Raw genomic sequence first — 10806 nt, 5'->3', positions numbered from 1 at the left:
GTACTTAACTTTACCCGTTACAACAGACCCAGTAACAGGTGGAAGTTGACTGGGGTGAGATATTACACACAGTACTTAACTTTACAACAGACCCAGGTAACAGGTGGAAGTTAACTGGGGTGAGATATTACACACAGTACTTAACTTTACACGTTACAACAGACCCAGTAACAGGTGGAAGTTGACTTGGGTGAGATATTACACACAGTACCTAACTTTACAACAGACCCAGGTAACAGGTGGAAGTTGACTGGGGTGAGATATTACACGCAGTACTTAACTTTGCCCGTTACAACAGACCCAGGTAACAGGTCGAAGTTGACTGGGGTGAGATATTACACACAGTACTTAACGTTACAACAGACCCAAGTAACAGGTGGAAGTTGACTGGGGTGAGATATTACACACAGTACTTAACGTTACAACAGACCCAGGTAACAGGTGGAAGTTGACTGGGGTGAGATATTACACACAGTACTTAACGTTACAACAGACCCAGGTAACAGGTGGAAGTTGACTGGGGTGAGATATTACACACAGTACTTAACGTTACAACAGATCTAGGTAACAGGTGGAAGTTGACTGAATTGTATAATTGTATTGTATTTTTTATCCGTCTGACTACTTTCCGTCTCTCCGACTTTTCCAAAAGGTTTGTCCGGCCGCCCGTCGTCTTGACAGATTTGCTAGTCTAGATCTGTTTTGCTACTATTTACATTTATTTCCTATGTGTAGTATAAGGTATACAAATTGTCCATTTAAATTGCAATGCTGTGCTCAATATGACATATAAATCATAATAAATGATGATGATAGACTGGGGTGATATATAACACACAGTACCTAACATTACCCGTTACAACAGACTCAGGTAACAGGTGGAAGTTGACTGGGGTGAGATATACACTTATATATACATCAATACTCTAAAAATACCTCCACCATTTAACAAAACTGTCGGAAATGATCAGGTCGAGAGATTATACTAGAGCGTAAAGAAGGAGAATTGTTTTATTTTAGACATGCGCTTATCGCCAAAATAATTAAAACTGGGATTAGTTCTCCAGTAATATAACAAGGTCTTCAACCACTGCCAAACGTAGCAGGTGCGAACCCACTGCGTGTTTCCTAAACATTCACAATGGAAACGTAATCTATATGATAGACGGACTGGAGATGAACAGAAATATTTTCTTAATTAATATTATCATATCAGTGACTGTCGCAGACTTTCTTCAAAATTACCTACTGGAACAATAGTATTCATATCGCAAACCTCTAAAACAAAGTTTCATCTTCGCTAACTTTCAATTTTCCCTCCTGTAAATGTCGTATCCAGTACGCGTTATACCCTAAAAACTGCACGGTTATAATATGACAGGCAATTGTTATCGACTTGTAAACTGGTATTTAAAATATTGTTCAATATCCTCAATACAATGTGTAAATATGGTTCGAGAGATGGTCCCATGAGGGAATTCATTAGTTGGATATAGTAGCAATGATTATGATAACGTTTACGTTTTCATTGATTTAGAATAGCACACTATCAAAATAGCGTTGATAATATTGATTGTTGATATCCCCACACACAAATAACAGAACCACAAAAGGGATATCTCCTCCATCACGTAACCAAAAATCATTGGCGCCAGTAGAGCGCCAAGAAATGACGTAACATTTATAAAACTCGATATTTCACCCCTAACTGGAATCAAACTCGCATTAATCCAACTCAGGAAATTCGGCCATATCAGACCAAAAGGAATCCCAATGACGCATACAGATATCCAGACTCCTACATCACTATAGACATGCGCACTGACGGTAAATCCCAAAAATCCTATTGTAATCGCTGTGGTTGAGAGTAAAAGAAGTGTATCTGATCGAAATCCACGGACAAGAAATATACCAAATATGCTTCCTACAAGTCTGGTGAAAAAAGCAGTAGACGTGAGCATGGCCCCAGACATGTTAGTCCATAGAAGATACTTTACACAAAACGTACTCAAATAACCCGTGAACGTAAAATCGAAAGCATTGTGGAATAAACTAAAAACGCCAATGTTAAATAATTGAAGTCGTTTCAGAAATATTGAAAATAATCCTATGAATTCGTTTTTCTCTTTCTTTAAAATTGCTGTTTTGTTAGATTTAGAGAATCGGAATAATTTGAAAAATGGCAGAGCAACTACTAGGAACAAGCCAGCGGAAATAGAATAGGCAATATAAAGTCGAGATGAGTTCTGATCCGGAGGCAATATAGAACTTCCGGTAATGTAACCATCGGAAACGAATGGTATTGTAACGTTTCCTATGACAGAATTGTTAGTATCTGATAATAATGACGAGTTGGATATTCCATCTTGTTTCTCTGTAAGAAACGGACCCGTGGCTATAGGCGCCAATACACTTGCGATGATTGAAACTGCGCCATGTAGCATTAGATATGAGCGCCCTCTTCTGGTAGGTCCCCAAATTTGTACGGATTCAGAATAAATAGCTGAAACAAATAAAGCAAAAACAATGTGAGCAAATACAGTGTCAAAAAGAAAAGTTGAAATGATGTTTTCTGTTTGTCCTCGTGTTTCCGCTGTCATATACCTAGTTCTCATTTGTAAATGTGACAGTCTTACTTGAACTGACCAAAATTTAAATGGCCGGTGTTTACGTTGAAGCAGAAGATGCTTACTCTTCTGGAACACTCAGTCTCCGTCTCATTGTACTTTTTCAAGAACCTCTATGTAGATATTAAACTTTCCTCTATAAATTTAATTTTCTAAAAGATTACAACATTGGAAAACATATCACTGTTCCTCCGGCTGCCAATTCTCCTGTAAGGGCTTGCACATAGATCTGTGACCCGTGTGTTAAACGTCTGAGTGATATAGCTGATACTAGAACGTGCTTGTGATGTCATCGATCGCTTTTGTGTTATAACGGAACATGTTACCTGTAACTGTTCTTTATGTTACCTGTATCTGTTCTCTATATGTTACTTGTAACTGTTCTCTATATGTTACCTGTAACTGTTCTATATGTTGCCTGTATCTGTTCTATATGTTACCTGTAACTATTCCATATGTAACCTGTAACTGTTCTATATGTTACCTATAACTGTTCTTTATGTTACCTATAACTGCTCTATATATTACCTGTAACTGCTCTATATCTTTTCTGTAACTGTTCTATATGTTACCTGTAACTGTTCTATATGTTACCTATAACTGTTCTTTATGTTACCTGTGACTGTTCTATATGTTACCTGTGACTGTTCTATATCTTTTCTGTAACTGTTCTATATGTTACCTGTATCTGTTCTATATGTTACCTATAACTGTTCTTTATGTTACCTGTGACTTGTCTGTACGTTACCTTTAACTGCTCTATATGTTACCTGTATCTGTTCTATATGTTACCTGTATCTGTTCTATATGTTACCTATAACTGCTCTATATGTTACCTGTAACTGTTCTTTATGTTACCTGTATCTGTTCTCTATATGTTACCTGTGTCTGTTCTATATGTTACCTGTATCTGTTCTATATGTTACCTATAACTGTTATTTATGTTACATGTATCTGTTCTATATGTTACCTATAACTGTTCTGTACGTTACCTGAGACTGTTCTGTACGTTACCTGAGACTGTTCTGTACGTTACCTATAACTGTTCTGTACGTTACCTGAGACTGTTCTTTATGTTACCTGTGACTGTTCTGTAAGTTACCTGTGACTGTTCTTTATGTTACCTGAGACTGTTCTGTACGTTACCTGAGACTGTTCTGTACGTTACCTGTGACTGTTCTGTACGTTACCTGTGACTGTTCTGTATGTTACCTGAGACTGTTCTGTACGTTACCTATAACTGCTCTTTATGTTACCTGTATCTGTTCTCTATATGTTACCTGTGTCTGTTCTATGTGTTACCTATAACTGTTCTATATGTTACCTATAACTGTTCTTTATGTTACATGTATCTGTTCTATATGTTACCTATAACTGTTCTGTACGTTACCTGTGACTGTTCTGTACGTTACCTGAGACTGTTCTGTACGTTACCTGTGACTGTTCTGTACGTTACCTGTGACTGTTCTATATGTTACCTGTGACTGCTCTATATCTTTTCTGTAACTGTTCTATATGTTACCTGTATCAGTTCTATATGTTACCTATAACTGTTCTGTACGTTACCTGTGACTGTTCTGTACGTTACCTGTGACTGTTCTGTACGTTACCTGAGACTGTTCTGTACGTTACCTGTGACTGTTCTGTATGTTACCTGAGACTGGTCTGTACGTTACCGGAGACTGTTCTGTACGTTACCTGAGACTGTTCTGTACGTTACCTGTGACTGTTCTGTATGTTACCTGAGACTGTTCTGTACGTTACCGGAGACTGTTCTGTATGTTACCTGAGAGGACAGTCACTTGTAAGACAGATAAAGATAACTCGCGATCATTACGTCTCTCTTATTGTCCTAAAATTGTACAAAAATGTAAAACAATGTAAAACGAGTATACAAGTAGACAGTCCTGTTTAAAAGTACATCCAAGTTATTCCAAGTGATGGATAGATGGATGGATGAACGGACAAAGAAAATCATACACATGCACATAAAAGTTTGGTCACAATATTGACAAGGTGACAGTCCATACTTTTCAATAAGGACATACTCCAGTTAATGTTGCGCCACAAACACTTTCACTATCTTGAAGATCATGGAACTACCTCCTGATGTTAATCAAAATACAATTTTGTTCATTAAACATTTAGCGCAATTTTACCAATACCTTGCGTGAGTGATGGAAACAGATCTCATGAGAAAGAGGATTAATATGATATGTAGAACTTATATCTACCAATGGGGTTTAACATCCTGTTTGTAGGTAAATCCTTCTTTTCGTGAATATATGTAAATAAATCGTAGTGAAATATGGAGCAATACAATCCTTTTGTCACAATTTGACCACATCCTAACAAGTTTCGCTGATGCAATGATAAAACATCGCTTAAAACAATATTTGTATCATTTAAATTCATAAGAGGATAGATCGGAGAATGAATAACGGAGATGTAGCCGTCGTTAAAGTTCGTACAAGAGAACAATGGTAAATTGTACAATAACGGATTTAAGCCTGGGACAGAGATTGTGAACTGTTTTCTAAAAATAAAGGTAATCTACACTGATACAAAGGAGGCCATGTTTGAAGTTAGAGATAAGCTTCAAACTGTACAATATATGTGAGAGAAGAAAGACTTCGGTCCTGTAGAGCCTCGATCTGTCCTCTCTCACAGTTTTACACAGGCTTATCTCTATGGCATAGTGTCTCCATTGTTTCATTTCACCTCTTAGCCAATCTGGCAATATGGTATTTCATATCTTTATCATCTTAAAGCCTTGTATAGTTTGTAAAGAAGATTTTTTCCAAAGTTTGACTTTCTTAGTCATGAAATCATTAACATTTACTTTTCGTTTTTGCTGCTATTTATATATATATTGATTTTATTAATTGTGACCAGAACAACATCATAGGATAACCCGTCCAACAAAATCTGAATGTCAGACGGAAATGGACGTTTGAAGAAAAAAATAAACCCGTTATGTACCATCCATTTATCTTTGTATTCGATTATAAGACTCTAGATTGTAACATTACGACCGGTCTATTTTGGCTTTCTATGTGTGTCCTCTTCTTACTAAAGCGCCGAGGAGTTTTGGAGGGAGTAAAACCAATATAATTCAGTTATATTATTTATCTCTATTGTTCTTAATTCTAAATTTGTATTAAAGTGCTATATAGTTTTACTTCAATCACTAGACATTGAAATATAAATATTTTCTTACCGACAGGGAGAATACCACCAAAGATTCCGAGCACGGCATGCGCACCAATCATCAGCTCGTAGTATACACACCAAGGAATGCCTCCCAACACAAAGCCAAACATGACCAGAGAAATTCCAAATAACAGGTATGTATTCATCCTAGAATAAATCACACCTGCGAGGAACGATCCCAAGAACCGACCTGTGTAATAAGCCGTCATAAACACGGACCCTTTCTGAAGGTCAACCCCGGAAATACGAATGATGTCTGGGAATGCGGGACCGATCTGGCCCTTTATCCATCCCTATAGAGAAAAAAAACAGTCAAAAATTATATAGTGGCCTGGACGCAAGCACGTGGCGAAGATATCGGTTTGGATTATATCATCTTTATCATAATAGTTTACAAAATCATTTTGGTAATTTAACTAAAGTACAATGAATATTTTCTCTATCTTCGAATGTAGTTTTAGACCCTTCCAAATCTTGTCACTCTTCATGCATTCATCAAAGACAAAACACAGAAAACTAGATAAGATAAAAAAAAACAATCGCGCTTGATACAATTTTACCGAGAAAATTAAACATAGAAATTTCATTAGAAAGACCAGACGGAAAGAGAAGGGTGTTGGATTTCGGTTGATATGGTGTTATATCAACCTGGTAGAAAAAGTACTGACCGAAGGCTAAGATCTATGTTTATATATTACATATGAACCAGTAATTTTATAATTGTCTTGAACATATTAATGGAATACTCTAATCTTAAAATTCAATATTCTGACAAATACGTTATAATCAAAGAATATGGTTTTTTAAAAGAGAAAAATATTCTCAAGCCAAATCAAACCATTAGATATATAATATTACAAATTTTCCCTCAAGACAATTATATCATATTCCGATGTCCATATGGTGTGGCTGTTCTTAATTTCGAAACAGGTATATATCGACTTGCTCGTGATGACCTGTTATCCAATCAAAGCTTGCAAATCCTTACGATAAGTAGAGCTACACATTTACATCCTGTCTTGCATACAAGTTGAGGTCGGCGAATAAGTAGTACTATCTGATATGCAGAAGCACGCTTTACTGGCCAGTACGTTTTGATAACCATAATCACAGACGTTTCTTTGAAAACGTTAACTATACAAGACACGCCAGCAAATTACCGCTAGCTACCTTCTGTAATTCACGGACTCATTATTCAACAACAGGCGGTGACTTTTATTTTTACACATTCTGAAGTTATACACCAGAGTATGACCGCCGTTATCATTACTGTATGCTTTGCCTCTTGTTATTCAATAACCAAAAAAGACATATTTCGTTGTAATTTATTCTTATTATATATAATGGTCCCTATAAATGTGCAATAAAAAAGGAAATGTGAGAGAGTTGTTCCTCTCCTCTAGGGATTAGATAAAAAAGTGATTTCTCTATTTTTCACAACATATGTCCCTTAATCGTTGTTTACAACTATGTTAACCGTATATAATATTTCTCTTGTTGATGAAATAAAACTGCTATTCGGTAAGATATTGTCGGTCCACGGAATAAAGCAGGTCACCAAATCTATCGTGCCTTAACTTCGTCTTAGAAACCAGACAGACCCTCGCCGGAAACACCTGGCAACAATCTATATTTCTGTGGATCGACAGTAAATAACCTAATAAAAAATTCGACATGTTTGCTTTACTTAAAACAATAACATTCTACATATAAGATAGTGAATGTGTTATCATATCAGTTTTGGAAATGGAATGAAGCATTTTCCTTTTTAAATTTTGTATTCATTATATTTGACATTGGTACGGTAAATCATTACACGTGATCCACAATGGCGAAATACCCACCAATATCGATACAAATGTAACAATGATATTCTCTACTTTTTATCTTTTTTCTCCTTGTATGCGCTTTTCTGGTTTTCTGATTAACTACAACAAACTTTCACACTGATACATACCATAACAATGTATGCTGACGTCACGCAGATACTACGGATGACCTGTAACCTTGTGACCTTGTTATGTTGAATTTCAGCACAGAATGACGATGGTTTCACTTCCGGGTTATCGATGTCTTCGGTGCACTCATCATTTTTCTGCATGGGGACAGCCTCCTGTTCCGAATCTGGAACTCCATATTTGAGCTTTCTGTCCATAGTCATGATTCCTATCATACATAAACAAGGAACAATTCAGTTTCGTCAAATTTTATCTCCGTTTGTTTATTATCATTGTCTCCAGTACTTTGTGGTGGAGCCGACTTACATAGAAACAAGTATACATAAAAACACAACATGATGTATTTAGTTAAAAGGCATTTTAAAGGAGAATTTTAAAATGAAAGAAAGTTCAAATTCAGAAGATGAAAAATTCAGTCTTAATAATTATTTTACCTACACAGATTCGTCTAGTTCGATGGATGTACTTCGTATTAAACAAGTAAACACTCGTAATGTCCGAATCCTAGGTTATGATTGATTTACAAAGCCTAAAGTAGGAGGGAGAATTCAACAACACAGATACTGGGATTAATGGAGTGACAAGCGCCACTCATCCGAAATATATATCATAGCTGTCAGTACTCGTTAACTATCTGATCATTTGATTATCTTCATTCGTTGGTTCACGTGACGAATCGATAGCTAAAGGGCCTGAAATATACCATAACGATTCTTAAGCGCGAAAGGTAAACGAATTGCAAGTGTCGAGAAAGAGCTCTGTACAAAATCGTTACCATACCCTACCGTCAATAATCTGGGACGAACCATGACAAAATGGTAGTTGAGACGCGACAAAAATTCAAAAAAGGCAATCGACGTGAATCCGAAGACAATATTCAGCAATGTCTGAACGAAAGTAAGCCAAATAATACAGGCGATAGCAGTGACGACGGAAGTCTACATGGTTTCAATAACTTAGTCAACGTCAATAGTTACACAGCAGAGTTACGTGGAGATACTTACACACGGATGTCAAGGGAATATATCAAAATCACAATGTGTCTTCTAGAATGTTACAAAACTCACAACGATTCCGGCAACAGACCAAAGTATGTGTTTCAGGGTGTGCTGAGAAATTCTGAACCGAAAAGTCTACTAGTGTCCAGAATTAAGGTAGACGATTCGTCAAACGAAATAATTCTATCATACCATACGTGGCAAATCGTGGTGTTGAAGTTAACTGGGTCGAATTACCTAAACATTGAGTTTGATGGAGTAAAGAGTGCCATTGATTCGATATATATATTACCCGATATGTACTACTCCACTACTGCATGATACAGCCTGACATCTGATATATGTAATAAAATCACAAGATTTACATATAAACAAGGCTGCTTTCGAAACTCTGTGACGTTATGTAATAGATAACTTTTACTTATCATAATGATGTAGAAAACCATACATTGAATATATAAGAATATTGATAGCAATCACAGATAACCTTTCTTATAAAATGATTGCTTAGAGATGTACGGTTCCCTTAAACTATGTCTGTTATCAATGTCATCACCTGATACAAATTTTGTTCGAAACGCAGTTTGGAAAACTTCTAAATGCCGAAAAGACGGCGTTAACACACTAAAAGTGATGTCATACATGATGACAATGACGTAACAATGACGTGACAATGACGTGACAATGACGTGACAATGACGCAGACAAAGTGAGGTCAACACACAGGAAAAGATCAGCATAACAACACCTGTCTGAAGGATGTCCAATTTCATTTTTTTCTAATTTTGTGAGTTTAATTAATGAAATTACTAACCAATCAGCTTGTGTCTTTAGGAAGCATTTACATGCCATCGGTCTTCAAGATTTTCCCTCTACACCTAGCTATAGTACAGTACTGAACAACACCGTTATATAACTTTTCCCTCTACACCTAGCTATAGTACAATACTATACACCCCGTTATATAACTTTTCCCTCTACACCTAGCTATAGTACAATACTATACACCCGTTATATAACTTTTCCCTCTACACCTAGCTATAGTACAATACTATACACCCGTTATATAACTTTTCCCTCTACACCTAGCTATAGCACAATACTATACACCCGTTATATAACTTTTCCCTCTACACCTAGCTATAGTACAATACTATACACCCGTTATATAACTTTTCCCTCTACACCTAGCTATAGCACAATACTATACACCCGTTATATAACTTTTCCCTCTACACCTAGCTATAGCACAATACTATACACCCGTTATATAACTTTTCCCTCTACACCTAGCTATAGTACAATACTATACACCCCGTTATATAACTTTTCCCTCTACACCTAGCTATAGTACAATAATATACACCCGTTATATAACTTTTCCCTCTACACCTAGCTATAGTACAATACTATACACCCCCGTTATATAACTTTTCCCTCTACACCTAGCTATAGTACAATACTACACACCCCGTTATATAACTTTTCCCTCTACACCTAGCTGTAGTACAATACTATACACCCCGTTATATAACTTTTCCCTCTACACCTAGCTATAGTACAATACTATACACCCCCGTTATATAACTTTTCCCTCTACACCTAGCTATAGTACAATACTATACACCCCGTTATATAACTTTTCCCTCTACACTTAGCTATAGTACAATACTATACACCCCGTTATATAACTTTTCCCTCTACACCTAGCTATAGTACAATACTATACACCCGTTATATAACTTTTCCCTCTTCACCTAGCTATAGTACAATACTATACACCCCCGTTATATAACTTTTCCCTCTACACTTAGCTATAGTACAATACTATACACCCCGTTATATAACATTCAATACTGAAATGATCACTTATAATATATCAAAAAGACTAAACTTAGCTTTCGTTGATAAATAGATTACAAGTGATGCTGTCGACCAAAATGACACACACACACATATATATATATATTAATTGTGTGAAACAATTTGCGTTATGATCATTTTTGAGAT

At 36.2% G+C, this 10806-nt stretch overlaps 1 protein-coding gene across 1 annotated transcript; it reads right to left on the bottom strand.

Moving 5' to 3' along the window:
• Nucleotides 1-1517: 1517 nt before the first annotated feature.
• On the bottom strand, nt 1518-6049 carry LOC132550671 (sodium-dependent glucose transporter 1-like). The gene is made up of 2 exons (XM_060214763.1): nt 5848-6049; nt 1518-2503 (listed from the first exon to the last, which is right to left on the bottom strand). The coding sequence occupies exons 1-2, from the start codon at nt 6047-6049 to the stop codon at nt 1518-1520; spliced, it is 1188 nt and encodes a 395-aa protein (XP_060070746.1).
• Nucleotides 6050-10806: the final 4757 nt, after the last annotated feature.

This window comes from Ylistrum balloti, unplaced genomic scaffold, assembly GCF_031769215.1.
Source record: "Ylistrum balloti isolate Yb309-2 unplaced genomic scaffold, AGI_CSIRO_Ybal_v1 Utg370138, whole genome shotgun sequence".
Lineage (NCBI taxonomy): Eukaryota > Metazoa > Mollusca > Bivalvia > Pectinida > Pectinidae > Ylistrum > Ylistrum balloti.
The sequence above is the reverse complement of the archived record's forward strand: the minus strand, read 5'-3'. Positions and strand labels throughout refer to the sequence as shown.